The 22,308-nt window shown below is 40.0% G+C and overlaps 2 protein-coding genes across 3 annotated transcripts in view; one reads left to right on the top strand and one right to left on the bottom strand.

Annotated features, from left to right (window-relative positions):
• Positions 1-3,356, top strand: part of LOC110985767 (uncharacterized) — a 53,732-nt gene extending 50,376 nt beyond the window's left edge. For both annotated transcript variants that reach the window (XM_022247070.2, XM_022247069.2), the window contains exon 3: positions 634-3,356. In XM_022247070.2, the coding sequence (XP_022102762.2) occupies positions 634-1,039 (406 nt within the window). In that variant the 3' untranslated portion in view covers positions 1,040-3,356. The remainder of the gene's footprint in view (positions 1-633) is intronic.
• A 717-nt stretch (positions 3,357-4,073) lies between these two features.
• On the bottom strand, positions 4,074-22,276 carry LOC110985761 (glutaminase liver isoform, mitochondrial-like). Its single transcript, XM_022247051.2, has 13 exons — positions 21,831-22,276; positions 14,171-14,249; positions 13,594-13,727; positions 13,178-13,307; positions 12,319-12,562; positions 12,010-12,068; positions 11,733-11,824; positions 11,287-11,404; positions 10,302-10,478; positions 8,846-8,977; positions 8,327-8,419; positions 7,601-7,803; positions 4,074-6,968 (listed from the first exon to the last, which is right to left on the bottom strand). Exons 1-13 carry the CDS (start codon positions 22,136-22,138, stop codon positions 6,869-6,871), a joined length of 1,869 nt encoding a protein of 622 aa, XP_022102743.2. The 5' UTR covers positions 22,139-22,276; the 3' UTR covers positions 4,074-6,868.
• Between the last annotated feature and the right edge of the window lie 32 nt (positions 22,277-22,308).

Here is a 22,308-nt window from a genome sequence, read left to right as displayed (position 1 = left end):
CTTGGAACATTCCCAGATCCTGTATGCAAAAGCCACCACTCCATGGAATATGATAGGGAGATTCTTCAAACCTTCAGGAGGTATCAGATCTCATGAAGAGAGTTGCTGTGCTCTACCGTATGTTCCTCAATCCTGCAAAATCCTTCAAAAGCTACATGTAGCAGGATCGGAGGGGATGGAGATCACCGTGATATGGAACTTCCGCTATTGAACTCTCAATATCCATTTATATTCAAATTTAGAAAAATCCAGAGTTTTTCAGTGTATTCATGCGATAATAACTTCATAGTAATATGTCAGAATACATTCATTTACATATATCTATGTTGTCAGTTTGTCTTTTAATGTACCCATTAAACAGAATATTGTTCATTAACGTGTTCATAAACATCAACCCTAACCCTCCCTCATCTTTCAAAATCCATGGGGGGAGTTTGGATATTGTTTGAAAATCAAGGAAGGTACTGGTAGAGCCCAGCCACTTATTCCATATTAGGTTGATGCAAGTTGAAAGTTGTACTAGAATGTGTACATGTACATGTAGATTGATTCTTGCAGAGTTGAATCTCTAGAGAGTAGGCTTTGACGATTGAAATCCTATTTGTTGATATTTCTTTTGTTTGCTTGGTACAGGTATATCCATTCCAAAGAGAAACCCTTTAAGTGTCCTGAGTGTGGCAAGGGCTTCTGCCAGGCACGCACCTTGGCCGTGCACAAGACCCTACACCTGCAGGAGTCGCCCCACAAGTGCTCCACCTGTGGCCGCACCTTCAACCAGCGCAGCAACCTTAAGACCCACCTGCTGACCCACACCGACATCAAGCCCTACAGCTGCGAGCACTGTGGTAAGGTCTTCCGGCGTAACTGTGACCTGCGCCGGCACAGCCTGACCCATGGGGAGGGCGGAGAGGAGGGGTTGGCAATCTCCGAAGGGGGCGAAGAGGGATCAGGCCTTGAGGAAGGCGAGTTGGAGGTCCACGTGCAGGGGAACGCCCTCTGTGAAGAGAGGCCGCAGGTGCCCACAGCAGCAGTACAGTAATAGCCGTGTCTGAATCTATTGGATCTGGCTTGGCTTTAATGCACACTTCTATAGGAATCATCTGCAGCTGCGAGCCAGGACAAACCATGGGTGCATATGTTACTTCCATGCGTATCCTCGGCTTTCAGACACAATTTTTGTAACATTTAGTCTGGTTCCAGTGGTGGTTTGGCTCCAGCCTCTGGTATTAGTATTTATGTACAAAGGTCATTGTTGTTCTAATCATTAAAATGTAAATGGTACATTATGACATGTAAAGGATATATTGCAGCTACATTGTAAGAGTGGAAAAGTGAAGGTGAAAGGTTATATAAGTTGGTTTGGGATAAGATGTTGGGCAGAAAGTTTTATTTTTTAGGTTTGGGAAGTGTAGGTTGCACAAAGAGAGTAAGCTTGAGATTCAACTCATATTTATTATTTTTGGTTGATATTCTGTTAGAAATATGTAATATTGGTTAAGTATGTAAATGTGACGCAGAATTCTTATTTATTGTTAATTTTTGGTAGCGTTTTTAGACCTTTTATGGGATTGACGTTTAATGTGGTGGGTTGTAGTTGCTTCTCTGCAAATTGTTCCTTTATCTCTGTTTTTATTGATTGAAATGACAACCATTTCTTTGCAGTCAGTATTAAATCTTTCAGTACAGACATACCTCGAAAAAAAGTGGACCCGCCCACTCTTGATATGTAAATAATACAACTTGGCTATTCCATGTTTGAATGAAAGGGTGCACACATGCATGTGTATTTTGATTCCCTTGTTTTTTCCCACTCGGTGATACTTAGATAGCATTTGAAATGTTCACTTATAGAATAGTACAACAGAAATTGACCTCAGTTTGACCTGCATTCCCTCTGCCCCCCCTTTTTTGGTAGAAATTTGACAAATTCGTATTGGCATTTAATAAAAAGTACTTTCATGTTCATATTGTGTACATGTACTATGAGAAGTGTATCAGATCTACAGTATGTATGTAGGTTTTTGTCTGTGTGTTACCAGTACCTTGTGGCAGTCACATGCAGTGCCAGAGGGCGCTTTTCTTAAAAAGGAGCAGGCTTTTGAAGTACCACGTACTAGTACAGTGATCATCCAACTTTTCTGTCTTTTCTCTTTTGGACAAAAGTACTCTGAATTTGACATAATCTTCAGCCAAATGACTTGTTTCACTGTTTTAAAACCTTTTTTTTATTGTCTACTGTTTATTTGTGATGTCAGCTTGGCAATTTGAAATAACTTTTGAAAAACCTGCTTTGTCTGGAGCCCACTTCTAACACTTGCTTGGCAAATTGCCCATTTTTTGTGATCACAGAATGGTGTCCAGTACTTCATTGTGTACAGTATGTCACTAAATCAAAAAGGTTATCCATTTCGGGATTGTCAACACTTTGGAGCAAAAAATGTTAGCCAAATTTCCTATTAGAAACTGAACTGTTATGGAAATTGTAGAAATAATTGTACCCTGATGTCTGTTTTATTGGCATTAAAAAATCCAGGAGTTTTCAGAGAGCTTGATTTAATGTTTGAATTACCAGAAAATGGTGCTATGTGATTGTGTTATTTGTTACTCCATGAATGCCAATGTTTTAATTAGAATTTAATGGAAGTGGTGATAAATGAAGTGTAGAAATCTTATAAATAACAAAGACTGTTAAAGCTTCAACAGTTGTTGCGCACTTCTTATTCGGGAATGGGGCATTTATTCCATTTGAAATCTGGTGGGTGTAATCTTAAGTACTGGTATTAAAAGAAGCTAATGTTACCATGGTTACAGTTTTTTCAGTTGGTTTGTACAGTCTGAGGTTAAAGACTTGCACCTTTTTCTCCCAGAGCATGATGTATATATGTATGCACCCGACATTCCAGATTTTTAATTGCCTAATTTCACAGCCATTTCAATTGATTCTGTTCAGTTGTTTCTCCACTGAACTTGAACTTTGGTTGAATGTTCAGATTTAGAAAGATTGTTAGGTTTGTCCTAAGCTTAGTGATTTCTGACTCTGTATAAATGGAAAAGAATGAAACAGGAGCAAACAAACTTCAGAAATTCACTTGCAGGTTTGTGTCCTGCCCAAGGATTTTTCACGGTTGCTTTCTCACAAAATTTCTGAAGGCTCAGAACATGTATTACCTTGGTCACAAATACAGAATGAACGGAAAAAGCATGGGACGGGGGTGAGATTTGAGAAGAAAATATCCATGAAATAATCAACAGAGGTTTTAAAGGCTGCACAGCACCATAGGTCTATGGTATACTGTGTTTGTCATTGGTTGAAAAGTACCCCTTGAAAAAGCTGACATTTTGTGCTCTAACCAGCCTTAATGGTAAACTCGGGATTTTCCACATCTTGAAAGCGATTGACATTCCTGACATCAGGGGAAGCCTCATGAAAGAATCTGGAAGTCAGGAAAAAAATTGGGACAAATCTCATCCCTGATAGGATCTTGGGGAGGGAGTGGCCATGTGGGGTAGGGGTGGGGGGATAGAAATACATGTATGATATAACAAGAAAGTATTGCTCTGTGTAAAATGTACATGAATGTAACTAACATAGTATGACTGTTTCTCCAGTAATGGGTGTCTGTGGTAAATTTCTATTGAAAAATGGTGTTGCGTTGTACCATACCAACGAGAATTTTGGGGATCTCCTTCAAAGTAGAGTAAAAATGAAAAGGGATTTTTAAATAATTATTTAGGGCAGTGTGCCACAGTTGACAAGTATTTGTCTTGCATTTTTACCCAACTCCGAGAGGAAAGTTTGTATATTTTAGAAGATATCTTTTTTTTTGGTCCCACTCATTTTTGTTTTTTGTTCATGATGCAATTGCGTTATGAGGAGTTGAACTAATTTATGTGCAATTACATGTAGCTATGACTTTAATGTTACCACCGTAGTCACCTTCTTGTACTATGGATGGAAAGTTTAGGAATTTTTTGTGCTAGATTTTCCTTATGATTTTTAATTTTTTCTTTGTCAATTTAATCCACCGTTTCCAATTTCTACAAACGTTGCCAATGAGACTACTTTAAATGAATTAATTATAAATTACAAATTTTATTATGGACTTAAAAAGAAGAAAAATTCTTCCAGCAAAATGAAAATTGGACATTTTATGATGAATGCAATAAAAATGATACCACTGAAAAAAAGTGTGGATTTTTTTTGGCAGTCCAACATATATATATTAAAAAATACATGTGCTGAAAAAATATTTGACACATACAAACCAGTTGTTTTGAGTGTTTTAGATTTCAATGAATTTATTTCAACAATTTTTATTTGAAATGGAGTTCAAACTTGAGAAATACCCAACCTCTTTTGCTCACTTTGGAGTTGTTGGGATTTCTGAAGTTTTTTATCCAGTTTGCAGTTCAAAACAAAAGTTACCCTGGCATATGGAAAGGAAGACAATGGAAAAGAACATTTTGACTGAATACAGGTAACTGAAAAACAGAACAAGATAACCATTGACATTTCTATTTACATTCAGTGCAATTCACGTTTCTCAAAATTCCCTCTTTAGGGGTGCAATATTCATGCATATTGTGTTTGTTGCTGGGGATCATGGCACTGTCAATGCAATACAGTTCACTTGAAATTCCAGAAATCCCTACAAAACAACACAAACTTTCTAAAAATAAGGGCAGTTTGGGCCAAGTACCACCATGGGACACTGAGGCAGTCATTAGGAAAGATAAAACCATGGGCTTGAAGCATTAACCAGGTCAGTCAAATCTCAATACATGAATGTGTAAAGTTTGTTAATCTCCCAATATTAAAAGACAAAGCAAAGACAAATGACTTTAAGTTCCCTTTCAGGATATATAATATTATGTTGCCATTAATTTCTTTTAAAATAGGGGAGGATCCTGGGGCATGAGGGGGGCACACACCTCCCTTCTTTCACAAAAAATAAAAAGAGGAAGGGGAAGATCAGGGAGGAACCCAGCCCATAAACGGGACAAATGCATAAGAAACAACAGTTCTGCTTCCATTAACCAACCTCTCTAATTTATGGCTGCGACCTTAACATTTCAGTTTATGCCCCCCCTTTTAAATCATGGATCCACCCCTGAATAGGGCACTAAACAGCACAGCTTACAAATAAGAATATGCTTATTCATTTTCAGAAGGATTTCAACTACACTTTCTACAATAAAATAGAAGAATTGTAAGTGCAGTTGGATATGAAGAGGTAGTCCCAAATTGTGCAATGCCCCACACCACACCATTACATCATGTAGCAAAGTATTAATTGCCCACAAGAAAATGACCCAAAAGCAAATTTACTGTACACAACTTAAAATAATTGACAACAAAATCCACAAAGCAGCAAAGAGTGACAATTGCACCTATTCCACAAAAGTTTGGGCCTCTTGCTTTCCCCACCAACATGATTATCTGCTTTAAAACTTTAAAATAATGAAAATCTGCTATAAAAGTTAAGACAGTGTCTGTACATTAAGTACAAAGACATTTATTCTATGACTGGTAAAAATGTCTCATACTCAACTCTTGAGGGCGCTGTTGAAAATCACCAAACAGTCTGCAGTACAAAAATATGTAATCTGTATGTTTAAAAAGAAACTACCTACAAAATTCACATAGGATATCATTATTCATACATGGAACAAAAACTGCAAAATTTATTTTTTCCATACATCTATTCTGCAAAAGAAAAAAGCTAGGACCCATCAACTGTAATAATAATATACATGTACATGTAGTCCATTGTGATGGTGTTCTTTGAAGAATGAGCTGGTAAGTCTACATCATGAAAGTCAACCATGACAATTTGGAAAGAGGGATTACAGCTGGCAATGGGCAGATGAGTTATTTTCAAGGCCTAACAATGCAAGCATGTCCTCCTTTGTTGCACTGTCTGCAGTGACTGCCCATCAAACAACAGACTGTTTCCCAACTTCTGATCCTTGGTTACAACAGTCTTCACAAGAAAGCTTGCACCTGTCTCCACCCTCATTACACTGCATCTCTACAAGACTTTGGCCTGCGTTCTAAGTCTGGTCTCAACCCTGCTTCATGTACCCAGAACATCTAATTGTAGCTGGTGACAATCCATTCCAGGCACAGGCACCTTGGCTCTGGAATAAACATGTACAGCACATCTGCCCGAGTCCTTCCTTGGACGTCTTAAGAAAGTCTATACGTGTACATGTATATTTGATTAAACATTCATGCTTTCTTTATTCCTTGTTTATATTTGACTTATTTACATGTATGTACTTCACTTAGTCACTTGATTGAGGATTCTTTCCATTTTCTTTTGTTTGGTTATTGTTCAGTGCTGTGAATACATCGTGAGTATTAAGTGCGTTATATAGATGACTTAATTGTACTGTTTCTATGACAACGGTTGCTAAGAAGCTGGTTTGCCAAGAGGATGACTGTTAATAAGGCAATGGTTACCAGGATAGTTGCTAGGAAAATGGTTGCTTGGATTGTTTGTTGAGAGGATGGCTCCCTGGAAGATTGTTTCTGAGATAACGGTTGCTAAGAAGATGGTTGTAACAATGATGGATGCTGTGACGTTTCTAGGGTGGTTGCTAGGAAAGCGGATCCCACCAGATTGTTGTAAGGACAATGGTTGCAACGAGGACGATAACTAGAAAACTGTGGCCAGGGACACAGTTTAGCTACATGTACATGTAGGTGGGTAGTTGCAAAGGAAACAGGTTTTGGATTGATTGCGAGGATCATGTTAGAATTACTGGGAATGATATCACCATGACAACTGTAATGGGGAGAAAGGCAGTTGCTTTGGGAATAGTGGTTGTGGAATTGCAAAGGCAGCTGCTCAGAAAATGGTTGCTAGGAGGACAGTTGCCTGGATGATGCAGCCGCTCGCAGCAATGCAGCAATTTCTGTGTGTCCGAACTTCTCGGCATCATCCACTGGAGTACGGTCCCATCTGAAAAAAAACAAAAGATTTGAATTTCTGAATCCTCTTTGAATGAATGGAGAATGCAAGAGATGATCAGAACAGCCTGTTAACCACTTGCTGCTGTGTCGAATTTGAAGTTGCATGATGCAAACCTGGGATATTTTCAAGATTTTCCATTTTCAAAATTCTTCAAAAAATCACACCCACACGAATGACTGTCTGGTGGCTACTCTAATCTGACAGACAACATCTATTGACGCCCGAGTATTTCAGACAGGCCTGCCGCCTTGTAAAAAGAGGCCAGATTGTGCGGGGTTATGTAACTTTCTTTTGTTCCTGAAACTGGCACAGTGCACTACTGACATCTTCTTAATAGGGGCCAGATTAGCGTGCAGCGGTAGCTATCGCTCATCACTGGAGCACTTTGCCCCCGGAGGTAATCTACCCGTGCTGAATGCCACAAACAGTGTTATAATCTCTCAAAAAAGGACGGATTTCCTCTGCTATTAACAACTGAAAAAAATGTTGGCAATTCCCAGTAGCTTGGTCTTTTGTTCCGAGTACAATCTTTTAAGAATGAGCCATTGGTTTCCTGCACAGTGCAGGATTTGGCGGATTTAATTCCAGCAAGAATGCCTGAGTCAAGTGCTTGACCTCACCTGTCTTTCATGTTTGGGTCCACCTTGCACTTCTCCAGCAAGAAGCGGACCACCTCGACATGCCCCTGTGCTGCGCCAACATGCAGCGCTGAACGGTCGTCGTAATCTCGCTGCTCCATGTCTGCACCCTGCAGGAGGTACTGTCTGAGCACGCTCACATCCCCGTTGTATGCAGCAAAGAGGAGCTTGACAACTCGCGAGGCCTACAGATAGAAATGTAAGAATTTGAACTAAGAACTCAAACTAAGAACTCAAACTAAGAACTCAAACTAAGATCCGAATTAGGTCAGTCAAGAAAACGATACACTTACCATCTCTTTGGTATCATGTTGTTATGAGTGAAGTAAGCATTTTTGTTTGCATGGTATCGCTACCCCTGATTGGGAAGCATGTACATATTTTTGGATCCTTCCAAATTAACTAGAAAGATGAACAAAGAAATTGACTGGAGCAGGATTTAAACGTGCTTAGGTTTTATCCAACCTACACAGAGACAGGTACCACTGTTTATCTAAGTCAAAGACAACTGAACTGCATTGAGTACTTACTGAGTAATGAGAAATAGTAGTGAACATTGAGAACTGAGTACTAAATGCTCACGAGTATATTCTGAGCTTAGGTAGCTCTGAGTATTTGGTAGTAAGTAATGAGTAACAAGCAGAATGTAAAACAAAACTTGGTAACCATGAACGTATTCCATAGTAAAAAGAGGACAGAAAATATCACCTTGCTTTCGATGCGTTGTTTTCTTGGGTCTTGCTTTTTGGTAGCATGGAGTAGATTGTCATAGTTGTGGAAGTTATACATGCTGACAAGTTTCTGTGACAAAATGATAAGTTCTAGATAAGATGTTAAAATTCAGTCTTCTTTTGAAATTCCATGGAAAATTTGTTCAAGTAAGAACATGAAAGATGAAGGGAAGAGTGCAAACTTTCACAAACTTGAGCTTTGACCCTGAGGCACCCCCAAGAAACCCTGCTAAATTTCATAAGTCGTAAGGCAGACCTCAAGTTACCTCCTCTATAGTTTTCTATTCTCCATTGACCCTAACCCGGGGGTTAGGTTGTATGTAAAATTGAAATCATAGGATTTGGGACTGTTAGGGCCATGGAAATTAGGACTGGACTAAAACACCCATTCTTAGGAAATTCTACCAAAAATTAGTCCAAGTTGAGAAATAGGAAAAAAGGCAGAATGTAAGCTTTTTCGAGTAAATTATCAAAGCTTTGAAGTCAAGATCCTCACCTCGCAGAAGTCGGCTCCTCTGACGCTGTTGCCAAACCGGTCCAGTGGAGGTGAGAACAGCATGAAACCCATGACGTTAGGCACTACGACCATGATGCCACCAGCTACGCCCGACTTGGCCGGCATTCCAACCTGATCCGATGGGAAAAAAGTAACATTAACAGATTATAAAGCAAGGGTGCTATTGGCCATCTATTAAAAGGTCTCCAAATATTGAGGCCTATTTTTCAAAAGATAATAGTTCTTTTTATGAACATTTTTAATTTCAATTAAACGAAGGCTTGACTGGTTTTCCCAGGCCTCGAAATGAACAATGGCCATGACGGCCAGTGCCGTCGTTGCCCTTCCCACTGGCTGAGATGCCCCATGCCAAATCTCCGTCTTCAAGGCCAGTTTTGCCTTGCCCTATATTTACCTTGGTCGTCATGCCCTTTTCCATTAACATCCATAAGCCTATTAAAACATGAAAATCCTTGGTTTGAGATGCTTGCAAACCCATTGAAAGTGTATTTTGACGTCATGCCACCCTGATCAGCTGTCTTAAAATCTCACACAATCGATGCACAGACAGTGATAGATAACGCGCATCGGCTTTGATGTCAATGCACTGAATGTACATCGTGTACATCCACATGAAGCATGCAGTGTACATACACATGTACTGTACACTTGTACATAGAAGCACAGGTCCTGAATGTGCTAATTATTCAAGCAGCGACAACCCCGTTGCAAAATAAATGCCTCTGTTTGTGCTCTCACATTCCAGCAGGAGTACATGCGAAAGATTTCACAAGCAGAGTTGCCTGACTTCTTCTTTCTCAGTGCTTGTAAGTGTGGTACACAATTCACATTCATTCACATTGAGGTCCATGTACATGTACAAGGCGTGTGTGCGTACGTACATGCATGCGGTGTATGTTCCGATTGTCAAAACATTTGATGATTGAATATTAGCATTTAGCCTCCATGCCCCTTTTACAGATTTTATCTGGCCTTGGTGGCCTCCCAACTGGCCGTGATGCCCTCTATAATTTTGCTTCATTGAAGGCCAAAGTGGCCTTGCCCTAAAAATTACCAAATTCAAGGCCTGTTTTCCACACACCCATTTTCATGTAAGGTATGCAATAATGAAGAAGTATGTTTTGAGATTGTTCAAAAAGGATTTGTTTCTGGCCAAAGCAATTTGGCAATGCAAGTCACCTCCAGCTTTGAATTCAAAGTAGGTTTATCTTTTGTATTATTCCCATGCTCTTTCAACTGGTCTCACGCATGGAATGTTAGAGACTTTGGTGGGTTTAAAGGTTCTTCAAATATTCTATCAGAATCTGAAAGGAAGTCTTTATTTTCAAAAAGTGGTTTTTGATCAATGAAATAGATAAAGAAGCAGTGCAGAGTTTTAGGTAGTTAGAATGTCCTTTCACAACATTTTTCCCCAAGTCTGTTTTTTTCTCTTTACCTTAAAGGCAAATTGGCCAGAGTAGTCGTACATTCCACATGACGACATCACAGTGAGCGTGTCACGTACTGCAGCAGGGTCAAAGACTGTCTCGCCCGTCATTGGGCAGATGCCACCGTTAGCCAACGTGGCGGCGATAACGCTTCCAGATTCGCAAGTGACTTCCAGAGAGCAGACCTGTGATACAATAGATCATGGCAACCGGTTCAACAGAACAAGGTGTTTTAATCACTTCATGCCGGGGCATTTTTCAATGTTGATGATGCTGGGCCAGCATGACTATCATTTTTTCCGTTTTCAAAATCCTTCAAAATCATTCAAAATCATTTCATTTAACAGTCGTTTATAGCCACACCAAGTAATCTTTAGGCACTACTCTAAGTTGACGGATGACCTTCATTGACGCCCGAGTATTTCAGCCAGGCCAGCAGCCTTGTAAACAGAGCCAAGATTGTGCGGTGTTGTATAACTGTCTTTTGTTGACGAACCTGGCTTAGTGCACTGCTGACCTCTTTTCAATAGGGGCCAGATTAGCTTGCAGCGGTGCTGTGTGGCTCATCGCTGCGGTGGTGGAGCGCTTTTGTCCCCGGTGGTAATCCGCCCGCTCTCAATGCCCCAAACCCTGGTATACGGTTTCAAAACAAGGCTGGATTATCACCACTTTTGAGAATGAAAAATGTCAGTAATGCCCAGCAGCCTGGTCTTTTGTTTGGAGTACGGTCTTTTGTTACAGGACCCTGTTTCCTTTGTCCGAGTTCGGAGACCCCAGCCACCAATATAAACCATACATCTCCGATCCCGGAGTCCCGGCAGGAAGTGGTTAAAGCGGTGGAAAAGGGTTCTAAAAAAAAAAGCTTTAAAAATTGTTGGAAAACAGTGCTCTCACAAATTTCAACATTGTTGCTATCTTTCACAATCAGCCAGCAAAAAAAATTTTACTTTTCAGTATCAACAGAACCTCTGTGACATTCGTTGTATTTGTTACCTGGAAGTAAAGGTCAAGTGTTTCCATTGGATTTACTCCCTCTGGAAAGCATCCATATTCTTGCAGGAGGTAACAGAGTGCATAGTTTCTATTTCCTGATTCCTTCTCTGACAGAAATCTGCAAATGAGAAAGGAAAAGGTCTTCTAATCCAAAGCCTTCATGATCCTTTGAATTCTGCTGATGGATTTGGCAGATTTTGTAGGATTGAGAAAGGTAAGAGTCCAGCTACTATTACTAAGCGAGGGGTTTAATTTCACTCAAAAGTTGTTGTACAAGACAGTGTGCTGTTGGTTCCTTTAACGTCTAGGATTTTGGAGGATTAAAAATTTTTTAGCAAAATACATATAAAGTTAGTTTTAAGAAACATTGCCCAGAAAATAGCAGGTAATCTGAGTTTTGCGTTCTCAGTGAGTTTTTGAATATGGTGGTGGATTTCTCGACTAACGTTGCATTGCTGAATCCCACAAACTCGCCACCCGCCATCTCTTTGAAGCGTTGCATGATGTCATCAAAACGATCGGCCATGTTGCGGCTTTGCTGCAAATAAATAACATCATTAAATTATTCAGATTTGGCAGTAGTGACACAATACCAGTATTCGACAAATAGTAATATACCACTGGCTGATGAAGGCATGGGGGATTGTGGGTAATATGCACCTATTGGCGACTTGGGGTTTTCTGGTTTTGACTCCAAATTTTGATGACCAAGAAAAAACTCACACTCAGAAGTGACAGCACCAACATAGCACCAGAGTTGTTCATGGGATTGTGAGGCTTGTCTGGAATGGAATGCAAAAGCATTGGGAAAGTGAATTGGAAAATGTAAACGACAGTATTTACATGTACATGTAGTAATCAAAATACCATCAATTTTCATTTGAATGGGTACAATGCCACAGTAAGTTTATATAAGAAGAAGTCACATGAGCATGGCAGCAAAGGAGAGTGAATGGTGGAGGGCTGGTGACTATTTTGCATTTTTGCTGAAGTGAAAGGTATGCACACAGGTGGTTGTGCACTGCGACTCACTCAAATCGTTGAGGCACAAGTCGTTGAAGGGCCGGCCGCTAGGCTCATGGCCCACAAAATGGTGGACGTAGTTGGCACCGTGGCGAGTCAGCACCTCAGCATAGATGGGCGCCTTGCTGCAGGACTGAAGGGAGAAAGGCACGGTGGTATTGCCAACGGAATGCCGCTGGCCATCGATGGTGCAGAGGGCCACGCCCCAGTGGTTCGGGTTCTGACGAGCAAGCTGGGGAATGTAAGTTGCCAGCTATGGACAAATAGAAAAGGCAATACTGAAAGACATGTCAATTTACCCTAGAATTCAGCCTAGAATATGAACTGCAAATTGATTACTCAAAACTATTTATCCATTCTGAAATGGGTCATTCTGTGAGGTTGGGGCACAATTTGTGATGGTGTCCTTATTACATGGGTAACTTTCACCACCTTTCATGACCTGTGGAGTAGGTCATTTACTCTGAAAAATAACACATACCTTTGTATTCAGCCTTGCAAGATGTATAACAACGTCAATTTGGAATCCACATGCAGGGAAATAGCTGTTCATTTTTACAGAACTCACATAACAATGGACACGGTCACAAATTGTGCCCCAACTTCATGGAATGACCCACATCTAAACCAATCAAAGTCCTTGCATGTTTAGGCAATCAGCCAATCTGCATAATGGCTCGAACAATGTACGACTGGTTCATTCTCAATGAAATTTCCAATTTTTAGGTCCCTTGTCTGAAACAATCTTCTAACTCTGTGAACTAGAAAGAAAAAACGAATTAGCAACAAAAACTGGGCGACCTCGCATATCAAGGATTGCGTACTTCAACCCCAGAAATAAGACCTTTGTAATGACCTTTGACCTTACCTCTCCACTGGTGTTCATCTTGATCTCCTCGTACAGTCTGTCCACCTGAGCAGTAAAGTGTGGGAAATCTGGCAAGATGAACATGTTGCGTAGAGCGCGACCGATCAGGACGATATTTGACGATATACATCTGTATCAACCAGACAAAAACAGAAAATGCATTAGTTCTTAACATCACAAAGACTTTTCCTCTTCCTGAAAAGGAGAGTAGATTTAGATAGGCTTCATCTACAAACAACACAGCAGTTTATCATAAGTTCCTTCAAAAGTCCAGTTCCAAGTCTGTTCACGACACCAGTCATTAGTAACAGGGTGAGTGTGACAAAGGAGTTCTTCCATCAAAGTTCATTTGAATATGATGGACAATGGGGCCAAAATGCACAAGATGTTCTTTGAGGTCGTCACAGTTCACTTACTCTTGAAAGTCTTTCCGTTCAAGAATAGTGTCGCTGAGGTTGTCGGGATACTGTTGGGTGAATTTGTCCTGGATTTTCTGCAGGGACTCCTGGAGGCGAGGATCTGTTTGCCGTAGCCCCTTGGAAGCTAAAACCTGATTCAGAAAACATTTCAAATACCAAGTCAATTTTCATGCCTGCATTTTTCTTATCAGACAGCATCTGCAGCCCCTTGGTGGAATGCAGAAGACAAAGTTTCCAGCAAAAAATACTATGGCTTAGAGGGATATGTTGCAAACTTCAGCATCGCCAACACCATGTACTGAGCAGGTTATGAAGAATGAAGAATTTGAACCAATTCCATATACATGTATGGACGCCACTAATTTTTCCCTGAGACATCTTAGCCACCTGAAAGCAATACAATGCTCTAAAAGGTCAAATTTAGTGATGAAAATGTTGAGGTGTCAATTAAGAAAACATTTAGAAGTTTTCAGACAAGTCTCACAGGGTTTCTGCACAGGGTGTCAAGCGGCATCCTTGTATGGGATTAAATCAAAGAATTCCATTCTATTTTTAAACAACTTTTCCCACTTACGGCAAAGAAGTCTCTGAGTGCAACCTTCTTCTCTTCATTGCTCAAGATATGGAACACTAGATCCTCCAGGCTAATAAGACTGTAAACACATGACAAACATTACCAAAAAACAAACCAAAAACAAACCAAATGAAGGGCAGTGATTGATTGATTCAGAATACCATCAGAAAGGAGTTCTGTATATGAACATTACAAATTTTCCCCCGTAGTTAGTTTATCAGCCATCAGAAAGGGAAAATACTGAAGCATTTTCCTATATTTAGAAAGCACTAGAGGGTTTGAGCATGGGATGTCAAGTGATGTCTGTGTATGGATCAAAAGCAAATATCTTCATTATGTCAGTAGGGAAATCAACAGGTCCGTATGAGTCCAACTCATACATGTATCTTTAACCTCTCCGTCACATGTGGGAGATATCCCAAAGCTCTGGTGACACCAATTCCCACATATCCCAAGGGAGAAGACAAATGTAGTACAAGCAGTTATTGTCCCATCTCCATACTGTCAATCATGATCAGCTAATTGTCTCTAAGATTTTGGAAAGGTGGGTGCACTCGTCAGTATACACTTACCTTGAAGAAAATAACCTCATTCCTAGTTGCCAGTCAGGATTTAGACCCTGGCACTCAACTGAAACCACCCTACACGATTTGACAAATAGATGTTTCCAGGCTATGGAGCATGGAGAAGTTACAGGTGGTGTATTTATAGATCTCAGTAAAGCATTTGATCGTGTTGACTATGAAATTCTTCTGGAAAAATTGAAAAGGCTTAACATGTCTATTTCACCAATCGGTTGGTTTAAATCATACCTAAGCGATCGTAGTCAGTCGGTAAATATTAAGGGTAAGATATCAAAGGTTCTGTCACTAACCGTTGGTGTCCCACAGGGTTCGATTTTAGGACCGCTTTTATTCATTATTTACACAAGTGATACCCTAGTTGTTCCCCGGACTCGGCTGGCCAGTGCCGGAGACAGGGCTTTTTCTACAATTGCACCACGCTTATGGAACTCACTCCCCGATCATCTAAGACAAGAACATGACATCAAGCAATTTCAGCATCATCTCAAAACATTCTTCTTCTCACAAGCTTTTTCACTATGAATGCACAATTGAGTTTTTCATTTTTCCACCTAGACCGGCGCCTCTGAATGCTTTGCAGATATAGTGCGCCTTATAAATGCTTTATTATTACTATTATTAAGTGATCTGCCATCCTGTATCCCACCAAATTGTAACTTGTATATGTATGCAGATGACTCCACTCTAACGTGCAGCTCTTCCAATATTAATGAAATAGAAAGGAATCTGAATGTAGCTCTTGACAGAATTCTACACTGGTGCTCAAGAAACAAACTTGAACTAAATACAAACAAAACCAAATGCATGCTGATTGGCTCAAGGTAGAAAACCGCCAATACAGAATTGAACCTCTACATGTCATGTCATTGAACCTCTCTTGTCAAAGAAAAATCTTGCAAATGCTTGGGAGTTATTATTAATGAAACACTAAGTTGGGGCCCACATGTTGATTATGTAAGAAAAGCAGTCTCACCTAAATTAGGTACATGTATGTTAAACAGAATCCGGAACTACATGTATGTCAGGCAAAGTAGCCTGCACACACTTTTCATTAGCTTAGTTATGCCAACTTTACAATACTTTTGCATAGTATGGGGAGAAAGATACAGTACATATCCCAGGATACCATTCTTCACAAATGTCTAAAAAGAGCTGCACGGATAATCCTCAAATGTACTTCTCTCATGCCCGCATCAAATATGTTTACTAAACTGAACTGGGTGCCATCTTCCGAGAGAGTTAGATCTAAAAAGACTGTTCTCGTTTTTAAATGTCTAAACAAATTGACTCCTATGTACATGTATATGACAAATCTGTTTATGCCATTCACACAGGTTCGTGAAACAAGGTTTTCATTTAACAAGGCACTTAAAATACCTTTAGCCAAAAAAGAATGCTACGCTCAAAGTTTTGCGGTGAGAGGTGCAAAAACATGGAACAATTTGCCAGAGCAACTCAGACGTATAGACTCCTTAGAGGCATTCAACTCAGAACTACAGAAAGCCATGACCAGTGCCAGTAGTCCAAAATGCCGGTACGGAGTTGTAAACTTGGTTGCCAATGTTCATCGGAGCCGGGTCGGGCATTTCCCCATGCTTTTTTTTTCCCAGAGAGTTTTTTTGCGGGGTTTTCGCCCATCCTGTGATCAGTATTTAATCAATGCCTTGATTATTTAAATGTTCACATGTTTTAGTGGTTTGTGTTTGTAAATATTGATGTTTGTTGTATTTGTCCAACTTTACTTTTCGTTCTGAGTTTCTAACTATTTTATTAACTTGTTATGATCGCAGGGCCCCCATGGAAACCAGTTTGTAACTATTTGGGCATACCCTGGGAAAAGAAATGGAATAAATAAATAAACTCTTTCCTACTTGCATGTAACTGCAGTATGAAGTACAAAGTTGGCTGTGGTTTTCCTCAAAGCAAAGTTACTTCCTTTCTGAAACATTTCAAGGGTACCAAGACACAGAACGTACATGTATGTAGGCCAAAAAGCAAATATCAGTCATCAGAGAAAGTTCTGATTTATTCACCGTACGTGTTTCCCAATTGTGAATTCTATCAAGCGCTGTCCTTGATGCATGGTTTTCGGCATTTGAGCGAGATCGCGGTTAACAACGACTTCGTATTCAAGCTTAGGTTCGAAATTGCGTATTGAGCTGAGATGTCGCTCAATTTAACGACTTTGTCGCGATCGTTAAATAAAAGGGTAAAAGTCAAAGGTTTTTTCAAAACCGAAGGTAAAAACAGCATGTGATCAATCAACATTTCAATGTCCAGAGGAATTGCATATTGGTAACCAAAAGCGTCTGTGATGGGCTTTGTCTTTCCCGTTGTTGGCTTGCTCATTTGCGTCGCTCGCACCGAGTCTGAGCTTAGCAACATTTTCTCTTTCTCAACAGCCATTTCTCTAATCAAGTTTCTCACTAAACTGTTATAGATCATTTGGTTGTCGTCTGATGGCTAGTACTGCAATGATGGTCGGTGGAGCGCTGGTCAATGCATTGATGTTTATGGGGAGTGCTTTTTTGTTTAGTTTGATTGGTAAAAATCAGGTTGATGAAGAACGCAAGAGACACAATCTGGTGATTTAGCCAAAGCCAAAAAAGAATGGGTAGAACATCACACCCAACTTTTATACTTTTTGAACAGTGAATTCAACAAATAAGAGCATCAGAGCAAACATTTTAAAAAGTAGAGGAAGCATTGATGTTGTATAGCCAAATCACGGGCACCAACCAAATGGATCTACTGCCAGAACCTGTATTGGTCAATTTTTACAAACCAAGTGATGATCAAAAAGAAAGAGAAAGAGAGTGTTTGTGTTGGGTGTTTGTGTTGGGTATAAGTATAGCGTTATTGGTAATAGGTATTGATAAAACTTTTTACATCTTTTTTTAAAATAACGATGGAATTGAATCAAAGCGAGAAAAGGAGCAAAGTGAGCAAAGAAAAGTCAAAGTTGAAAGAAGTCTATTACATGTACAGTCCTAAAGGTTAATATTGGAAAGGACACGCAGCTGTTGAAAGTCTGCACAAAAAACCGGCATCAACAAGAGTGTCATAAGAGCCTTGTTAAAAAAAAACAAGCCATTAGGCAAATTTATCTGCTCACCCCTCCGTACTTACAGAGTTTGTGACACCTACAGTAGCGACACGCATCAAATGGACATGAACACTGTATTTACCTTGGGAATGGATTCCAAAAGGACCAAGGGGTAAAACTTTCAAATGTATGCATTAATGGTAGTCAATGTGGCTTCAAGATATAAAAAAGCCGAACCTTTGACAAGAAAAACAGCCAAACAAGTGACCGACGCCATAAAACAAATTTATAAAAGGTCTCCTTTGACGTGGCCAAAAAAGCTTAACGTAGACTCTGGATGGGAATTTAAAGGCGAGTTTTGAAAAATATTTGTAAAAAATGGGGTGAAGGTGCAAGTGGGTGGACGCGGGTACATTGATCGCAAAGTAGAACGGTTTAACAGAACGTTGGCCAAGCATTTGTTTGAATACCAGTATGCGTGAGAAACATTAAAGGTGAACGAAACGTGGAATGGGTGGAGCGTCTGCTCCAGGTCGCGAAATCGCCAAACGAAGAAAAGACCCGGTTGATCCATAACCCATTGATCCGTGACGAGTGAGACAATAACTGGTTCCTGTAGAAGCTGTGAAGCTTAACGAGTGGAACAGTTGCCTGCTGCTTCTCAGAAAAGCAAGTGGAGCAAAGCAAACAAGCGGTCAGAACTTCCTCCAGCAGCTTTAGTCCGATACATGTACTTGTATTACTCAGGTGAACAAGAAGGCCACACTGATCTGGAGCGTGGACGTGTATCAAATCGAAAAACGCACGAGTCAGTTCAAACAAATCAGCGGTAAAAAGGTGACAATGGGACCAACACTCTATTACTTGCTCCCAGGCTTGGGTGGGGGATCCAATCGTTCTTTTGTGAGAAAAGAGCTTCAAGTGGTACCCGAAGACACTGCGTTACCACCGGCTCGGTAATGACTGCAGGCCAAAGTGTCGATGCCGTTGTCAGGGACAGGCTCAATTTGTTTTGAACGATGGTATAAATCATGTTCTCATGATGTTGTTTCTTACAAACATGCTTGTGATCAAACAACATTTCTTTGTAAGCCTCGTGTCGCAGTTGTTTTTTAGTAACGACTTTGGCTACCCCTTTGGCTTTTTTGAGTTTTGAGCTACATGTACCGGTATCTTCGGGGTAGTCGGGGTATCTGAGACACTAGGGTGGGAAAGTCTACATTTGTAAAACTTGAACCATCTGATTCTTTGTATGTGGTTGTTATATCTTTGTGTAATTTGTCATTTGGATTGGTTACAAGCTGATGTTTGACTTTGTCTCTTACGAGTCCTTAGCCACTCTCAAAGCCCAGCATATGCATCGCTGATCTTTGTTTTTCACGTTGATGATCGCTTTTTTGTCTGCTAACTTTTAGAGGAGTGGTACATATTTCCTCTCAACGGTTCATAATGGCCCACGTTGGTATAAAATGCAACGACTTTATAAAATACCCACCATGACCCCTTTTATTATGTTTCTCTACTTTCTACATGTCAATATTTGTTGTTTTTGTTCTTCTAACGCATTCTTGAGATCTTGTTTGTTAAAGACCATGATGTTTCTAGAAATAAAGATAAAAATACCCTCTTTGATTTCTCGTTGATCTGGTTTTCCATTATAAACTGAATTTTGATCGCCGTTATTAGCTTACATGTACATGTATGTGCATAAGCTCTTATTTCTCATAATGCAGACAAAGCTTTCGCTTCGATGCTTCTTTTGTAAAATTAAAAAAGTGTACTATCGTTTTTAAAGAAACGCGTCTGCAATTCCCAATTTCTATGATTTCCTTGAAGTCATCAGATTCTTCGAAAGTCTATATCTACAAATGTTTCTGGTCGGGTGTAATTTTGGATTGCTGTAATGAGATCTTTTCGTAAAACGTGACCCAGTCGATCCATAAAGTAGCAGTAAATTCTAATCAATTGTTTTCTGCTATTTCTAAAAGTTGATGATACAATTTGTGTTGTACAGTGTACATGTAGGTTTTTAAATTGACGTTGGCTCGCTTGGATCGCACGTTTGAGTTCTCTTTTTACATGTCGACGACCTCGAGGTGGCGGTAGGTGTACGTTATAAGGGTCAATGTAGTTCAAAAAATTGATTTTCTGATGGGATTAAAATTAGAAAGCATGGGCCAAGCTCGTGGTCTGCCCTCTTGATTATTTGTTCTGGCATCTTGATTATTTGGTCTGTCCACGTACATGTACATGTATGCTTTTTGTTTTACAACTTTATATAATATGTTAAAATAAATTTGGGTTAATTTTTGTTCGGTTTAAAGAGTTAGCTTACCGGCAGATTTTACATTGTGACATATATTTTTTTGGGTTCACAAGAGAGATCTTGAGGGATATACATGTAGCCTTTGACATTTTGCGCTATTTCTTTGGTGTGTGGCCTACATTTCCAGCAATGATATTTAAATGTCCCATGTTCACAGGTGTTCCATTTTTTATTACATGTACGTGTATTGCGTCCTAAACTACTGTTAGTAAACATTTTATCGGTTTTAAATTTTAATTCCTTTAACTCTGCCAACAGTTTTTCTTTGAAGCAAGTGTTACAGTTCTTGGTTTCCATATTTGATGAGTGTTGCAAATCTGTTTTAAGATATATCAATATTTTTTCATTTTTTTAAACAAGGGCACACGCGTGTGTGTGGGAAGCGGGGAGAAAAAGCGTGAGGGGAAGCGGGGCGAAGGGGAGCGACGGTGGGTGGGAAGGGGCCTCTGGGTCGGGGTAGGTGCCCTACAGGGCCTTTGGCGTTGGTGAGGAGGCCAGGGTGGTGACCGGGGTGACTTCAGTGCCCCTTGAGACCCTGAATGCTCTTTGGTGCAGAGACAGAGGTACACATACCCGGTAGATGGTTTGGGGTTTGGGTTTGGGATTTTGTCATTTATTTAGGGTCAGGTAATATTTGGTGAGTTCAGACCCAAGGAAAACAGTGGTCCTGAACTCTCCAAATGCAGCTACTCCTTGGATAGGAAAAATAACATGCAAAATTTTTAGAATTTGTAACATTTTTTCGTTTACTTACATAAAATCAAACTTGAAAAAAGGCCTCTGGAAAATAGTTGCTAGCATTTGAATTCATTTATAGAAACTGAAAAATTATCTAACATTACTTAAAGAGAAATAGGACTATCCTGCCAAAAATTGACACATTACTTCCAAAAATCTAAACATGATAAAATATATGTACATGAAAAACTGTGCAATTTGGCAGTCTTGTATGCAGATGAGCATTTAAAGAATAAAACCTTATGGTAGTCCGTCGGTAAAAGCGAAAAATAAAAACAGATCAAATGTTTTTGCAAACTGTTTTAATTTTACAGGGTAATACACTTAAAGCAATATCTATGTACTTTTATGAAATTTTCTAATGTTTTATCTAACCTTTGCTGACAAGAACTGCGTCATGTCAACTCAACGGGATTTAAAACCCATCGACTGCAGGTACATGTAAATATGATATATACATGTAGGTAAATCTTTGCAAAGTTGTACAACTCGTTTTCAAGTAAGCATGGGTGTGAAAACAAATGTGCATTCATGAACAAGGCAGCCTAGGACTCGGAATGAAATTGCCGGACGTGAAAGGCCTTTTAGTTCAATGAAATTCATTTTTTACCCATCTCCAGGTGACTTTTACTAAATATTACATGAAGAAGACAAAGGTAAAATTCCAACGTGAGAGTTTCAGGGGGTAGTTTCACTCAGTTAGGAATCATTCATCCAAAAAGTATTGAATATGATGGGCCAGCCCGTTAATAGCTCGGCTGCATGAGGGTTTCGGAAGCTTGCTGCATGACCTTTTACCCTCAGGCTCTACTACGTCATTCAGCTGTCTTAACCATGTTAACTCGTCAGTCACAATTAGGCTAAGCCCTTATTATTTATGAATCGTGAGGATCATGACGATCATGAATTGATGATGATTAATCACTAATTTTCCGAATTTTTATCCTGAATTCTTCAAGTTCTTACCCATCATGCCCATCACCGTTACTTTCCGGCACTGTGTCTTCAGTTTTCTTGCCTTCGTCATCATCCTTGCAATGCTGCCGTGAAAAGTGAGTCGTGTGAGTCCATCTCGTGCTCTGCAGACAACTAAGCCAGGGCTCAACCAACAAGCAGCGGGTTTCAAGGCGCGGGTAAGGCGACAACGCGGCCCTCTGTAAAACACTGTGGCTTCCTGAAAGAACGTGTCGACTCGGAATGCCGTGGAAATTACGGCAGTTTACTGGAAGACAGCAATTGAAAACTGCTGCCCAACGAGATGTGAACCGTGCCATAGTTGTGCATCCATTAAAGCAGGCGATCTCCAAGATTTAACTCGCAAACTTCGTCATTTTTTATTGCAAAAATTTTATATCGAACGGTCTAAAACCCTAAAACCGTAAGATTCTCAGAGCGCCACCAAGTGATTCTCTTTAGTAATTTTAGTATGGTACCAAGAGCCCCC

Source organism: Acanthaster planci, linkage group LG02 (assembly GCF_054643075.1).
Source record: "Acanthaster planci isolate LZ-2023a linkage group LG02, COTS_SCS, whole genome shotgun sequence".
NCBI lineage: Eukaryota > Metazoa > Echinodermata > Asteroidea > Valvatida > Acanthasteridae > Acanthaster > Acanthaster planci.
Note: the sequence above shows the minus strand (reverse complement) of the source record. Positions and strands in the feature narration are given on the sequence as shown.